General features: G+C 39.1%; 1 protein-coding gene across 1 annotated transcript in view; it reads right to left on the bottom strand.

Moving 5' to 3' along the window:
• Positions 1-5,631: 5,631 nt before the first annotated feature.
• LOC139734520 (uncharacterized) overlaps positions 5,632-17,566 on the bottom strand; it is a 107,050-nt gene continuing 95,115 nt past the window's right edge. The window contains exons 35-44 of the mRNA XM_071645296.1: positions 15,818-15,937; positions 14,941-15,049; positions 14,360-14,512; positions 13,397-13,468; positions 11,483-11,554; positions 10,078-10,155; positions 8,701-9,486; positions 8,100-8,377; positions 6,848-7,116; positions 5,632-5,781 (exon numbers count right to left, since the gene is read on the bottom strand). Of these exons, the coding sequence (XP_071501397.1) occupies positions 5,632-5,781; positions 6,848-7,116; positions 8,100-8,377; positions 8,701-9,486; positions 10,078-10,155; positions 11,483-11,554; positions 13,397-13,468; positions 14,360-14,512; positions 14,941-15,049; positions 15,818-15,937 (2,087 nt within the window). The remainder of the gene's footprint in view (positions 5,782-6,847; positions 7,117-8,099; positions 8,378-8,700; positions 9,487-10,077; positions 10,156-11,482; positions 11,555-13,396; positions 13,469-14,359; positions 14,513-14,940; positions 15,050-15,817; positions 15,938-17,566) is intronic.

Genomic DNA, 17,566 nt, shown 5'->3' with positions numbered 1-17,566 from the left:
ACTGTGAAGAACTGGCTTATGTCAGTATGTGCACTGCAAAAAGTCCGGTGTTAAATATGAAACACCGAGCTGGTGTTAAATTTCCGGTGCTCATTCATGGTGTTAGATTAACACCTCCGGGTGTCATTTCAAAATATACATTTTTTTTTTTGAATACTAGTAGTTTCTTAGGGACTGAATTTCTTGTTATTTCTGAACAAGACGATGAAGAATTTTCCGATAAAGTACTTGATTTTTGATAAAAAGTGTATACACATTTACACCACAGTAACACCAGTTGGTGTAGTCTCCTATTGAAGCTGGACGGGTGTTATACCATTGAAATTAACACCACCAACATCAAATCAACACCATGCGGTGTCATTAATGAATTAACTCTAGCGCAGTGTCAAAAATAACACCAGCCACAGTGTCAAATTAACACCACGAAGTGCCAGGTGAACACTTTTTAACACCGTCACAATACATTTTCTAAACCTGTGGGTGTGGTCCTTTATTGAAGCTTGACCGGTGTTAAATCTATTAAAACACCGATGTTTTTACAGTGTGGAGATAAGGGCATGTGAGTCAGAAGAAAAGCAAAACAAAGTCACAATCTCACTTTTCGTCCAGCCATGTGATCATGATTTTTATTGATGTCATTCAAGACGAAGAATGATCCAAAAGTGTCTTTGATTCCACATTCATGGAATCATAATTTCCGCTGTCGTACTCTAAGAAATTAAGAATGTAAAATAGTAACGTCTTCCTGCACGCTCATGGCGACAATTCAAAATTACGTAAGGGCACAAAGCCACGTGACACATATTGCTTGGAAATATTTGCAATAACAAAGTTTCTTCCCAGATGCCGGAAAATATCACGAGAGATAACAGAAATGCTTCCATTCCCAAATATTCCGAAATGTTATCTGATTTAGCACGCGCTCATTGTCGGGCTGTGTATTAAAAGAAGACCCTCATGTTTTTAGGTTCAATGGATTCAGCTCTTAAGTGCATAACTTTATTTTCAAGAGGCCCCAGCAGTTTGATAAGGCCAACCTATTGGGTAAACTCTTATTTGTCCAACAAAATCATGGTAACAATGAAACGGAGAAACGACTATCCAGTAACTGACGTTAACACCATGCAACATCATTAATTTTATACAAGAAAGTCGTTTTATATGTTAAAGCATTTTCTATCCTATCAAGTTGGTGTAACCCATTTTCAGTTCATGAGTTATGTCAAAGATAACCCACACAAAGCCACTGGCATAGCCAGGGGACCGGGACCGGGGATTTGGGAGGCGGAAAAAAAAATGCGTGTATACTGTATATGCATGCACATGAAGCGGGTCTCCTTTGCAACCTTTCATCAAATAAGATATTTTTTGAATATTTCACTCAAAGTGTGCACCAGATCGTTGAATTTCAATTCAAAATATGCAAAATCTCTCGTGCTTGGGAGGGGGATACCCCCTCCCAAACCCTCCCCCTCTATGCCTCTTTCCCTAGCTTAGTACACTTTTTAGATTTACAAAAAATTATGAATAATTCTGAGTGCACAAGACTTATCACTTATATTCCGAAAACTCAAGGTTCCCTCATGTATAAGGGGAACGGGCCTTTTAATCGACCCTTTCCTCCCTCAGCCCCCCCCCCAATCAGTTTTGTGTGTGTGTGTGTGTGTGTATGTGTGATTTCCCAAATGGTGATTCCATCAAAAATGCGTAGATGAGATATCTCAATTTCAACCTTAAAAAGGCAAAAGCTCGATCGGAAGGGAAGGGTGGGGATAACACTCGCCCACGCCTTCTCCCTGCTCCCCCGCCCCTCCCCCTTCCACCATGCATAGAAGTATAGACTGTTGCTATACCCAGATCGCTTTATTTCAATTCTAAAAACGCAAAAGCTCCGCGAGCGAGAGGAGGAATCCCCCTTCCTCTATATATACCTCACTAGACTTTATACATACACACAGATGGTGCACATTCGGAATAAGAGCTAAATTCCGTGATTTTATCACTTCGATGAAAAAAGTATTGCACCAAAAATTTGCAACAGATCGCTGAATTTCAGGTCTGAAAACGCAAAATCACCTTCGTGTGGGAGGGGATATGCCCTATCTACACCCTCGTGTGCATGCTTTTTCTGTTTGACTGCTGAACAGACGGTGTTCATGATATTCAGTGTAAGAATTAATACAAGAAGATTATTTAAATGATACTATTTTACAGGCAAATTGTTCAATAATAATATACACTAAATTATACTGCAACCTTAAACAAGTGGGACTGTTTCATCACGTTAAAACACGCAAACACATGCATCAAATTGCACCATTTGCAACATCAAAATGCAAAAAGTTCTCACCGTGGGAGGGGGGACACCCCCCTCCCACACCCTCCCCTCCCTCTTCGCTCGCTCCGCTCGCTCGGGTTCAGTCGCGTTCATGATATTCAGTGAAAAGAATTAACACAAGAAGTGTATTTAAATTATACCATTTTTTATAGACAAATTTTTCAATAATAATCTACACTAAAATATACTGCTACCTTAAACAAGTGGGAATGTTTCACGTCGATAAAACGCGCAAAAACATGCATCAAATTGCACCATTTGCAACATCGAAATGCAAAAAGTTCTCACCGTGGGAGGGGGGACACCCCCTCCCCTCCCCCCTCGCTCGCTCTGCTCGCTCGGGTTCAGTCGCGTTCATGATATTCAGTGAAAAGAATTGATACAAAAAGTGTATTTAAATTATACCATTATATAGGCAAATTGTTCAATGATAATCTACATCAAAATATACTGCAACCTTAAACAAGTGGGACTGTTTCAACTCGTTAAAACACGCAAAAACATGCATCAAATTGCACCATTTGCAACATCAAAATGCAAAACGTTCTCACCGTGGGAGGGGGGACACCCCCCTCCCACACCCTCCCTCCCCCTTCACTCGCTCAACTCGCTTGGGTTCAGTCGCGTTCATGATATTCAGTGAAAAGAATTAATACAAGAAGTGTATTTAACGTATACCATTTTATAGGCAAATTGTTCAATAATAATCTACACTAAAATATACTGCTACCTTAAACAAGTGGGAATGTTTCACGTCGATAAAACGCGCAAAAACATGCATCAAATTGCACCATTTGCAACATCGAAATGCAAAAAGTTCTCACCGTGGGAGGGGGACACCCCCTCCCACACCCTCCCCTCCCCCCTCGCTCGCTCCGCTCGCTCGGGTTCAGTCGCGTTCATGATATTCAGCGAAAAGAAGTAATACAAGAAGTGTATTTAAATTATACCATATTATAGGTAAATTATTCAATGATAATCTACATCAAAATATACTGCAACCCTAAACAAGTGGGACTGTTTCACGTCGATAAAACGCGCAAAAACATGCATCTAATTGCACCATTTGCAATATCAAAATGCAAAAGTTCTTACCGTGGGAGGGGGACACCCCCTCCCACACCCTCCCCTCCCCCCTCGCTCGCTCCGCTCGCTCGGGTTCAGTCGCGTTCATGATATTCAGTGAAAAGAAGTAATACAAGATGTGTATTTAAATTATACCATATTATAGGCAAATTATTCAATGATAATCTACATCAAAATATACTGCAACCTTAAACAAGTGGGACTGTTTCAACTCGTCAAAACACGCAAAAACATGCATCAAATTGCACCATTTGCAACATCAAAATACAAAAAGTTCTCACCGACTGAACCCGCTCTCTCGGGTTCAGTCGCGTTCATGATATTCAGTGAAAAGAGTTAATACAAGAAGTGTATTTAACTTATAGCATTTTATAGGCAAATTGTTCAATAATAATCTACATCAAAATAAACTGCTGCCTTAAACAAGTGGGACTGTTTCACGTCTATATAACGCGCAGAAACATGCATCAAATTGCACCATGTACAACATCAAAATGCAAAAAGTTCTTACCGTGGGAGGGGGGACACCCCCTCCCACACCCTCCCCCCCCCCCCCCTCGCTCGCTCCGCTCGCTCGGGATCGATCGCTTCGCTCCCTCGCAGACTAACCGCCCCCCCCCCCCTAACATGAAATCCTGGCTACGCCGTTGCACAAAGCCCTGGTAGGAACGTTACATAGAATCGGCAGTATACATATTTGATACAATCAAGCATGTTTTTCCTTCTGGGCAAGTACTGTTCGAGATTCATCTACAGACTTCGATAAAACAATTCTCCGTTTCGCAATGAAATATTCGTACAGGTGATAGAATTCATCGGTTTATCTTGATTGAAAGGAAGTTCGATTGGTATCTTACCTTAACGCATTACATACGCTCTCAACTAGAATCTAACCACACTGAAGTACAAGTAAATTGTTTTACCTGGGGTGTACTTATCATTTTTGATGCACGGAAACACTCACAATCGAAATTATGGGGCTGTTGTTTTGTTCTTTTTTTTAGACAATTGATCACAATGGACAAATTCACCATTGGTAATACACGTTAGCGAAAATCTCCACTAGACATAATAAATAATTCAGCTGAAAACAGCAAGTAGTAATTATTGTGTTTTAAGGTGGGTAATAATTATTTCCGAATATTAAGGTAAAAAATAAACGATTTGTTTTCTTAATAGACACTTATTTTCTATCATTTAAATAGTCGATATAAGTTAACTGAAGAAAAAATATACAAACACGATTGTTTATGCAACAAAATAGCACTAGATTTGAATACATATAAACAGGGGTAAAGCCCGGAGCGTGTGGTAGGAATACGAATGGTTAAGTGTATCCTTGTTGTTATATTAAAATGTTTATGATCGCTACAGAAAGGTGACAGCTTGGTTAATGCAGCTTACACGCACGCGCGCGCACACACACACACACACACACAAGCACCACATGTGTTTTTGTTAATGTATATACCAATTATATATATATATATATATATATATATACATTATAATCTTATACATATCACGTACCTATGAAATATGGCCGTAATTATACATAAAAACAATAATAACTCACACATGACAGTAGGACAGATTAAAAACAGATTCCTGCACTTGAAATAATAATACGCACAGAGAAGATATTCCAATCGATGGAACCAATATGAAGCCGCAGAGCATACAATTCCGTGTACATTACATTAATGAGAAGGAGGATAACTCAGTATACATTTGAGCAAACGTATTGGCACAGTGCAGCAAGATTGCTTCATAGATGCAAGGTAGAAGGGGCGTAAAACCCCACTGATTTCTAAGAGCTATCGAGTTGATCGTTAGCGGCAACAAGGCCTCAGTAATGGAGCTAATGGACAGAACGCCATCCTGCTCTGTATAGTGGAGAGCATTCCCGTTACAACGAACACTGTTATAACAACACGATTGTAACGGAATTCCGGTTACAACGAAGCAAAAATTCAGGCCGCACCATTATCCACTCTATGTATTTTTTTTTTCTGTTATAACGAAATTTCAATATGAGATAACTGCCGGTCCCGAGGACTTCGTTATAACGGGAGCCCTCTGTAGTTGACATTTGTGCAGCTCCATCGTATTTGACAGGAAAAAAATACAGCGATAAAAGCATAATGTATTTCTCTTAGGCAGGAAAAACAGAAATGAGTCGTAATGGCATTTGGCGGCAAGTTTTAGTCACTTTCTTTAAGTTGCTCCATGAGCTTGTCAACAAACTTCGTGTGCTTTGCTCTATTGACCGGCGTCCGGTTTCCCACGAGCATCGCTATTACTGCCGGGTCAGATGTCACAACGAAAGCTCGGGTTATCTCCCCGTTAGGATTCTGCAGAAAGGCAAGAAAGAAAAAAAGAAAGAAAGAAAGAAGAAAAAAATGTATTCCAATAAATATACAGGTATAGCCAACAAACAACTTCTCAAGTAACTGCAAAAGTCTGTTTGGTGAATTCGACAGGTAACTAAAGCGATACTTCAAATTCTCTCCTTTCTCTTTCCATTCTTCTACTTATTCTCTTCCTCCCCCTACTCCTTACTCCATCGGCTTACTTGTCGTTTATCTCCTTTTCAGCATTTTTTTTTTCAATGAGAATATTATTATTATCACAGTCTTCTTTCTCATTGTCTGCAATTGATATCGTCATCGCAAAGACTCGAACACAGTGTTTGCAATCGACGGATTGCAAGAACAATACAACGAATGAAGGTAAAGACAACTTATACGCGGCAGTTTTATTTTGAAGCCTCTCTGGTCTATAGAAAAGATCACAGACTACCAATTGGGAGGTCCCCAGTTCTATCCCCCTATCTGTAATGGTTGTATTCCTCACCCCCCCCCCCCCCCCCCTCCTTGCAAGATACTCCATCACCTTTGCCTTGTCCTGCAGAAGAGAACTTAAGGGTCGGTCCATTGATTGTTGGCTTGTTCACAAACATCTATTGTTTCTTTGGCAGACATTTATTGCGTCTATGGCAGCATGTCATAAATGAACAAAGCAATGTATCTCCAATGACAGGCATAACCCTGCAGTAGCAGCCTACATGGGAACACGTGTGTATTTTGATTTTACCCCTAATTTATTACAAAATATTTCGAAAACTCATTGTAGTCAATGAAAATAGACGCAGTTCACTTCTTCGTAAAGGGAGCAACATAAAGTAGGCAATGCAAATACACAATAGATGTACTACAAGTATAAACTTGATGTGAAAGTAAAAAGGCGCCATAAGTCAAATAATTTAAATTCTCTTAGGGTATAATACTTTCAGTGCGTAGGAGAGACTGCCTTTGTCAACGAAAGTACGCTATGAGAGTGTGGTTCCAGTGACAATGCACCAGCCTCTAATGGCGTTATTTTAGTAATCATTAATGATCATAATAATGATCATCTCACCAGCTGCACTGCTAGCACGTCCTCTGTGATTGGACAGTCCCACGCTGACTTGGAGCGAAGCCATGTGACGGCTTTTCGCACGTCACGCAAAATGAGTGACGTGTCAACGACTGAAGGCGCCTCCCCTCGCTCCTCGATGTACTTTGAGAGAGGCACGACGCGCGCGTTTTCGGACGGACTGTTGAATGGCGTCAGCACGCACTGTGAGGTGAAACGGGCGCAAGTTGAGTCTTCCCTCAATGCGTACGGTGTGGTTTGTGACGTCAGCCCTAGAAATACAATACATGTACAACAAATTTAAACATCAGTGAGTGAGTGAAAGGTGCACGAAAATAAAAGGCTTTCCAAAAGAAAATATCATCAGTTTCTATGGGCTATGGTGATTGTTTCTAAATTTACTGGATCTAGAACTGTATTTGATGATGCACATTCTTCGATAAGGCCATGAAGAAAGAGGGGATTTTATTGTTGTTGTTTGTGTGTGTGTTTTTCTTTTTAGGGGGGTCTATTGTTGAGTGTCGTTACCTGGATTTTCTGTTTTGCTGTCACTCTCCATAAAAAAAAAAATGATCACCTGTTCGATTAGTATCATCATGAAGACCAAAAGAAAAAAAAAATAGCCTGCGGTTTCAGCATTTAATGTTGTTATTGTTGCTGCCCGGAAAAAAGTAGACGGTGACATGCGTACATCGAAGAGGCTAGTTCGTTGTTTTTCATTTGATGTTCATATCTTATATAGATCGAGCATACGATTTTATTCACGGAAAAAAAGGCAGCAGAAGAAAATAAGGTGTCAATTTCACGTTCTTTATAAATTGATAATCATTGTTGAAGCGGGAAAGGACTTTATAGAAGAAAAGTTTTGCTTAGTCCATAGTTTACACTCCACAAGACGAAAAATGACAAACTTCTTAAAAAGAAAAACAATTAGATTCTGTTCTTATCAATTATAGGGAGTTGGATAAAAACAAATCAATTACCAAAATGATATTTAACACTAGCACTTTAACACTAGGACTGTTGCTTTTTTTTTAATTGTTTAAGTGGTTAGTGATTCTGATCGTAGCATGACTGTACAGATAACAGCAGTTATGATATTTGTCGCTTTTGTCGATGTAAAAGCAATTTTAATTACATGAAAAATATACATTAGTTGGTAATTTCCTATTAATTACAGTGTTCTAGATTTGTTTTAAGAAACTTGAGAAAAAATTACTGTGCAAAATTATGTCTCCGTCTGCACTGTACTTACGCGTGTCACGCACGCTCTCGGAGTCCGCCTTTAAGCGTGAATGCCTGCGCGCTCGGTGGCGTTGCCAAACGGTGGACAGAGTGTAGAGGTAGGGATTTAGCGACGAATTGAGAGGGAGAATGAAGACAGCCGTCCAAGCGTAGACGTCTGCGGGGATCTGCACGACACCTAGGGCGGACAAGAGCGCCATGATGATGATAGGCATCCAACAGATGAAATCCGTACCCACGATCAGCGCCATCTTGGTTGCCAATTTGACCTGTATTCTCATTCCATTTCTGATAATAAATGAAAAATAAAGACAATCAATATCAATAACATACTTGTCTACACTGTTTATATCAATTTATTTCATTCATATTATTCAACGTTGTTGTTTTTCTGCATAGCGCCTCGAGCACCCATCATAGCGGATATTGGGCAATAAAAGTCCCATAATATCATTATTGTTATTATTTGATTGAGGGTAGATATAAGGATTATTCTATATTTTAATATAAGTTTTGGATAGATATTTCTTCCCATTCTCTTTCTGCCTTAGGTGGTTGACATATTATTATCACATAATATTCGGTGTAAACCTATATTCGGGAAAACTTACTTGACATGCCGTGAGTTTTGTTTCCCTCTTGAAAATTTAGCTGCAGATTTGTGAACAGTCACGTAAATGGCGACGTAAGAAAACGCCGTGACGGTAAAACAGACGAGGTTCAATCCAAGAAAAACGGCGATAGAGTATTCCCAGCCCGTTGGTCTATCCGTCGTTAATGGAAGGCCGAGGCAAACACTGGATCGCCCATAAAACTGGTCAAAGTAGCCGATGGGGAGAGCTGGAACCACAGTCAGGATAAAGGCGCAAAACCACACTACGGCCAACCATATTCGGGACGACTTGTCAGAGAATTGCACTTCGCGATGGTGCGAAAACACTATACACAGGATCCGATCTAAACTGATCAGCATGATGATAAAGACGGACACCTCGCTGGACAGAGCTGACATGAGCCCCGCCACGCTGCACAAGACGCTCTGCCGCCACGCATCCGCGTGGATGGCGTAGTCTCCGCGGAAGTAGAGGTCGGCGCCAGCGATGATCAGCATGTAGCAGCCCATAAATAGATCGGATACGGCTAGGTGAGTGATGAGCCGTGACTGGATTCGACTGGTTTCAACCTGATGTCCGCGCACTACGCGCAATCCGATCACGAAGAGATTCCCGGCCAACGCGCTGATCCCGAGTATCCACATGAAAACGCGCAGTACAGAGTCTTTCAGCAGATCATCACAAGACGAAAACTGGTCGGTCGGCGCGACGCACCCGGATTCGCCGTCCTCTCCCGATGGGGGAAGATTGAGCATGCAGCAGAAGGCAAAGCTATCGGCGTATCTGAATCAAATAAATTAAAAAGATTATAACTGGGTCGGCCTACTGAACAAATAAAGATTCACAACCAACAAAATACAATCCTTCGCTTTCATCTTAATATGGCCAAGCACAAAACTATACTGTAAGTGCAATTAGCGGTAGAGTTCTAAAAGGTAAGTTTGACAACAATATTCACAATAACTGACAATCTTACAATCATGTTAAATTTTGAATGCATTTAAACAGACTAAATTTCACTGCTGTGATTATCGATACCGTGGTTGGCGTGAATTACATACGATCTCCCCCCCCCCCCCCCCGTTTGTGTACCTATTAAAAGTTATCAAAAATGCCCAGATGTTAGGTCGATTTTAACATATCTTCGAAAAGTTACTTGATGTATTAATGAACCATGACTGAGCTAATCAAATAACTGTCAGCTTTCATACAAGCATGTGTTACTGTTGATCTTGATTAATTGGTCATTCAATATAAACTCCGCATTATTATTACTTAAATGTAGTGCTTAGCTTAGTTCACATGTCTGTTACAGAATGCCTGAAAGATATTACGAAGAAGATAAATATTCATTTTCGAAGGATTACTACTCACATTGTTTCCAGGGATCTAATCTGCTCCAGCGCAGCTCGAATATCGTTATTAGTCGGAGTTCCCGAATTTCGTAGATCACTGGGACGGAAAAAAACAAGGGGGGGGGGGGGCAACAACTTGAATGTACAGTACCTTTTGAAAAGAATATACCTAAACTCCAAGAGGAGAAAACAAATCCTACTCTGTAGAATTTCTGTTACTTTGGCTGTCTCAATGGAGATGTCAAAACAGGTCATTTAAGTAGTATCCCCTAAAAAGAAAGAAAATTAAAAAAAAAATCATACAGTGCACTCCGTTATAATGAAGACGGTTTTCACGAAATGTCTGTTACAAAGAAGTAAAAAATGAAGGCAGCAATATTCTTCAATCTATGTATTTGTTCGGTTATAGTGAAATTTTGATATAACCGAAAAAAACTGCCGGTCCCGAGGACTTCATTATAACGGGAGTCCACTGTATTTTATATCGAATTCCCCAAGAAATATTCTCATATATTTAAGTCAACAGTTAAGTCGATAAAGTTCCGATCTATCTATTCTAGTCTCTAAAGACAATGAAAGACCTGGAAGCTTGGTGATACAATGGAGTTGGGAGGCTGGCCCGGCTGGAATATTTTCGAGGTATTCCCGTAACGAATTGTCTAAATCATCCTCACTGATCTCTATGTAAGTCCACACACAGTCGAAGAACCTCGACTGTTACTTACACTATCGTTACCGTTTGCAGACGGGTGGTGCTGTTTTTTTTTCCTTTTATTTTGTTGCTGTTGATGATGTTGTTGTTGTTGTTGTTGTTGTTGTTGTTGTTGTTGTTGTTGTTGTTTTATGTAACCTGTTGGTCAGCAGTAATGAAGATCGATTTGACTGGGCCACGAAAGTCTCCCAGCACTACCAGAGTGGTCTGTGTAAAGTACACCATTTTGGCAATACCAGAAAAACAGAACAGCGTTTAGTAATAAAAATCAAACCAATCGGCATGCAGGAATTCATTCAAAGACGCCTAGTATCATCATTTCGCTCAGACTGTCAATGGACAAGTTTGGCAATTCCATTGATCAGTTCAAAGTGACTAACTAGGCCTAAATATAATAGAGTGGTATCCATCAGGTTCAAAAGGGTGACACGCTCAGCTACTGTGCTCTTGTCACTGCTTGTTGACGCAGATGTTGACAGTGTGGGAGTCTCCGTCACCCTTTCTGTGCCATGGACTCTGGACAGTCTGCACAATGCTGTGGAGATTTCTCTACCGATCGGCACTCAAATCAAGTTAAGGGTATAATAAAGGCTTATTACCCTTCTGTTGCAGAGTAAGAAGTGATTACTGTTAACAGCGTGTAAAACAGCATAATTTTGCCATGGAATAATTTTTTGAATATCCACTTGTTTATAGCTGGTGCATTACTTACAGTATCCTCAACCGAGTTAGGTTGCTGAAAGCAAGTTCATCGATCGTAGAAATCTGGTTTCCCCTCAGAGATCTAGAACAAATATAAGGCAATGACAACATTATATCAGTAAGAGTGATAAGAATAATAGTGACAGTAACGACGATAAGGCGATTATATGTTACAGTAAAAATGATGTATAAGTTAAATGATAACGAATGCTGTAATTTCAGAATAACTCCCTGTATCACTGATTCAATAAAGTCTTTGGTACATCTTGCATTCAATATACACCTTGACAGATCACTCATTCAATAAACCCTGTAATACATCACCAATCTAATGAATACTTTGATACATCATCCATTCAATGACTGATTTTATACATCATGCATTCAATAACTGATTCTACATCATGCATTCAATAAACCCAGTGATGCATCATCCATTCAATATCTTTGACACATATTCCATTCAAAGAACCTTTGATTCATCAACCATCTTTATCAACTCTTTGATACATCATCCATTCAATGAACCCTTTGATGCATCATCCATTCATTAAAAACTTTGACACATATCCCATTCAATGAAATCTTTGATACATCACCATTACAGTCAACACTTTGATACATCATCCATTCAATAAATGGTTTGATACATCATCCAGTCAATAAACCCTTTGATTCATCACCAATTTAATGAACTCTTTGATACATCATTCATACAATAAACATTGTGATAGATCACTCTACATTCAATAAACTCTTTGATTCATCATTCATCCAATGAACTCTTTAACAGATACATCATCAATTCAATAACCCCTTTAATACACCATTCATTCAATAAATATTATTAGATAGATCATCCCTTCAATAAACCCTTTGATACTTCATCCATTCAATAAACTCTTCTATGCATCATCCATTCAATAGGCACTTTCAAAGATCACCCATTCAATAAACCATTTGATACATCATCCATTCAATAAACACTTTTATTCATCACCCATTTAATGAACTCTTTGATACATCGTTCATACAATAAACAATGTGACATGAATTAAGCATGCCTCATTAACACATTCGGTCCATAATCAATGCCAACTTTCAAAACAGTAGCCGTATCCTTTCAAAAGTAATTAGAATTGAAAGTGAAGAGTGTGTACAAGGTTTTTCAGAAATGAAAAAGGGACACTAAAAACACACCTAATCACACTATTCTACCAAAAATGTTTGACATAAACTGCTAAAAAACACACTTTCCCGCCCGTTTTATGATACCAAATTTTGGCATAATGTTAAAGAAGACCTGCTCTTTCAGAAAATATGAAAAGGTCAAGATCGGCTAGATTGACCCATTTCACTTATTTTCAGTCCTCACGCAAAATCAGTGTGTGCGACTTTATGTTCGTTTTGAGGTGCACGGTCACATTTGATACATCATCCATTCAATAAACACTTGGATAGATCCAGCATTTAATAAACTCTTTGATGCATCATCCATGTAAAAGCTCTTTGATTCATCATCCATTCAATTTACGCATTTATACATCACCCATTCAATAAAGTCTTTAGTACACCACCCATTCAATAAATGTTTCAGGTAAATTAATTTTGATCGTAAAGTCGCGATTGATGGTTAATATAAAGTGACTGCCTCCACGGTGATTTTCTCTCCCCCATCCCACCCCGTCTCTCCCTCTCTCTCTATCTCTCTCTCTCTCTCTCACACACACACACACACACACACACAAACACACACACAAACACACACATACACCACAAACTTATACAAAAACACCAACAAACACATTCATATACATCAGTATTCATAGATACCTGGTCCTGTATATAGTTTAAGAGATATGCATATTCATACAATATAGACAACAAATGTTTTACTGTAACAGGGGATGGTTGAAATACTTACAGATGATAAAGATCGGCATTATCGCTGAACGCAGTCGCCGGAACGTTCGAGATACCCGTCTGTAGTAGATGTCTATCGAAATACAGCGAGAGAACATTGACAGAAAAAGCAAACTCTTTAAAGACATTGGACAGAATTATTTCACAGTTCCCTAATTATTTTCAAGTATTTCCGTCAAAGGTGCAAGATCGAGTAACCCTAAATGTAAAGATGTGATGTTTGGATCCGGTTGCATGACATCTATAATATTATCTTTGCATTGTATGGGGAAGCCTAAGGCAAATAAAATTTTTGCTTTCATTGATATTTTCTTTTTGTTATAAATCTATATAATGCATTAGATCTGAACTTGAAATCAAAACAGTTAACAGCTGTCGGGACAAACAAATGCTCTTTAGGCTGGAAATCTCAAGTATGCAAAATCGTGACACCGTTATGCGCATTAGATCCACCAAATTTACACCAGATGTCAGTGCACTTCAAGGATTTCTATCCCATTTCTTGGCTGAAGCTTTTAACACTCTGTATGTTTGATTTTTCTTGTATAGTCCAAAGCAGATATGAAAACATGTATTAAAAAAATGAACTGTACTTTTGTCCCCTTTGTAGAACTTGGCAACCATAAATAAGTGTCGAGCAACAGAGCACTTCTGGTCCTACCAAGGGATAGGAATAGGGGACGACAAGATTTAATGCTCGTAGTCTTAATGGATTTACCTGACACGGCAACAAATCCGCCATTACTGCGGTGTCCCATGCGTGCACGTGTGTGCTGAGTGCATGCTATTAAATAGTGTTGCGGGTGTGAACCGGTCGCCATAAAAGATTCCTACACGCGTGCGCATGGGACACCTCAGTAATACAAGATCTTGCTGCCAGATCGGTCTATTTGGTCTATGATATAGGAACAGTGTACCTGTGTGTGAGATACCTTCACTTATGTTTTTAAGTTTGAAAACTTACAGCTCAGCGAGAAATGTATGATGTGTTGGCAAGAATGCTGTCGCCGTGGATGCGGCCGGAGTGTCCCCCGTTTCAACAATAGGTGTGTCAGTTGTCATAGCAACGTCTTTGGGCTGGTAGGACATGAGCGCCAGATCTGTTCCCGTGATTATACTTTACAAGAGATTTAAGAGAGAAGGCGTTTACTTGTAGTAACACTTTAACGCATGACATTATTACATTTGTATGTGTGTATAAAATACAGAGTTTATGAAATGTTTTGAACAATGATTGATCATGCCAATAGGAAACAAAAACTGAAGATTTGGAAGACAATCCTCTTTGTTGATAACAAATTCCACAGCTGCTTTTCAAAAAAACTTTCACACTGTCACAGGTACAGAATGTGCAAAGAATTACCTGATGCCTCGATGGGTTGTAATAATATTACACCAAATGCAACATTTCGTTCTTGTGAGGGTTAACTCGCTGCATGCACGTCGTGTGCAAACGTCTGACAGACCACCACAACAAAAACACATTGAAACAAAATGTAGGCATAACATTGAAGTGTCACTAAATACGGGGTATGCGGGACTAACATTTTCTTCGCCGTATAGTGGAAACGGATTTCGTTGAGGGCGTTCCACTCTGGAGCTTCACAGACAAATGCAAGGCCGGAACAGAAGCAGCCCGCTGGGCAGTCAAGACCTAAACGATTGACACACAAAAACAACAACAACAAGAAAGAATTGAAACAATCGCTGCAGTGCGCTTCGCAACAGTATACAGACAGTGCGTACACAGACAAACACACATGGCATACATCCTCGCGCACGCTTACATGCACACACAACACATACTGTACTTTTCTATTCTTATATTAACAATGAATCAATATGCCGTCATAACAGTTACGACATAAGTGTTTATTTTCCAGCGTCATTTGAATTGCACTTTGTTATAGAGCAATAGTCACCTCATATACATGCAAAATGAGAGGGTTTCTTTTTGTATAATACTATCTTTTGTGTGTATATCTTTGAATGTATGAAACTTTTTTTTTTTTTAATAAATGACTCACTGATGCTAAACGACAAAATTTTCACTTTCGTCTCCCGAGACTGACCATAGATTTAGACAAGTTATACAATATACAAGCCAACAATACTGCGATGTCTTCAACAATACAACAACATTGAAAAGCTTGCGGAACGAACATAGAACCTGAACGAGGAAAAATGGATACTGATGACGCATTGATTCTTTGTGTATTTTGAAAATACATGTATCTAATATATTGAGCACATCACAAACACAAAATGGAAACATTTCGACTTCAACAACAGTTCAATGCAGTTGAATTTAGGTAGAACAGAACAAACTGAAAATCCTTCGACCTTATACTCTACGACACTCAATCAGAGAGATAAAGACTGAAGCCAAAGTACAGCTACACGAAATAGATAGCAAATATACCACAGAATTGTTCGTCGTCGAAATCCGGGCAATGTTGGAATCCGTCACAGATTTCGCTGGGCTGCAGGCAAATTCGAGACCTGTGGCACCGGTATGTCCCTCGGGGACAGTCGAAACGGGCTGCAATCAAAACAGTGTAATAATATCAGTTCGCTTCTACTGTTATTTCTTTTACTTTAATATAGTAATATACACTGTATAGCTACACTATGGAGATGCCCATAGAAAATAAAAAAGATACATGAAGTTTATTAAGTTCACAAAACAGTAAAATTGGTAAAACTTGAACTAGTAATTCAAACCACACGATGACTTTTTTTTTTCATAAAGAAATTGTATTCACTTTCATCATCCAGGTACAAATAAATGTCATATCATGTCATATATATGATACAAATGATACGATTTGACAGGCAGGCACAAACAGTCTAAATAATATGAATATGATTCCAGCAAATATTGTTTATAAAAGCTTTAGTTTTGCATGACATGATAATATCTCATGATGATACATGTAATTATTTTCTATGACCCTGCACACGAATCATAGCTAAGTTTTACAGTTCTTGATGACAATGTAAAACCAAGGAGCTTTTATACATGGAGTTCCAACTGGCTGTAATTATTCAAACAGTAACGGCTGTTGTCAGATTTCTATTGATGTACAAAGGAATTCCACAGGTGCACTTGTGCCTTTGATGATCGATGTTCCTTGCCGCCGTCTTGCTGAGCATTCTGAAGATTAATTTTGAACGTTATCATAATGTTGGCCATATTTTGCTTATCTATTTATTAAATGAAATGAAATTTCAATCAATGATTAAGCATGTAAAACAAAAGACAATTCGGTCCAGAAATTTGCGCAAAAGTGTAAATCAGAGCTGTTCATGTGAAAATGCTTAAAACTGTACCATCCTAGCAAGCTGGTTTTATCACTTTTCCGCTTAGTTTCCGTTAATGAAACTAATGCGGAACAATCTTCAAGTATAATTCTTTATTGATAGATATATCAGATTAGTGACCGGGTATGACCAGTGGAATATTTTTCATCTGTATTTCAGCATTTTCTGCTTAATTTCTATTCGCGCATCCTCATGTCTGTACCAACTACCTTTTATAAGAAGGGATTGCGAAAAGTAATACCATCACAAAGAAATATCTTCCTTTGAAAGTGGCTAGTGATTATGCAATGAGACACGAGTCAATTGTCTTCTATCTGCGCGGCAGGTCCTGTTTGGCACACGCTTCATATATTTTTGAGCGGCGGTTTCGAACATCTAGCAAAGGAAATAAAACGGTTGTGACTCCATTCTCTAGAACCTCCTTGGTAAAACTGCACTGTCGAAGCACAGTATCTTTTTATCTCTTCTTTTTCAATTGTTTCGTGTGAATTGATGTTGCGGTAAACAGACAGACTGACAACCTGGGGTTATAAAACGAGTGTCCCTTCTTTGTGAGATAATGTCCGCTTAAGAGAGAGCTTTAGATTTTCACGACGCGCACGTTGCAGAGGGAAAAATATTGCTCTGAGCATGCGCAAAATCGCTTATCAAAATCTGTCTTTTTATAGCTCAAGTCGTCTGAGTTCTCACTACCCGTTCTGAGCTATCACTATGCAGGAGTGGTAGCTTCTTGACGCACCAATCATATTGGGGCGCCATTTTTTTCCACAAAGAAAATGTATTCATATAAACATTCAGGTACAAAATAAAATGAAGAGTTTGTTTGCAAAAACCGATAAGTCCATTT

Source organism: Diadema antillarum, unplaced genomic scaffold, assembly GCF_040938485.1.
Source record: "Diadema antillarum isolate AM-2024a unplaced genomic scaffold, OU_Dant_1.0 scf00000026, whole genome shotgun sequence".
Classification (NCBI taxonomy): Eukaryota; Metazoa; Echinodermata; class Echinoidea; order Diadematoida; family Diadematidae; genus Diadema; species Diadema antillarum.
This window is presented reverse-complemented; position numbering and strand designations above follow the sequence as displayed.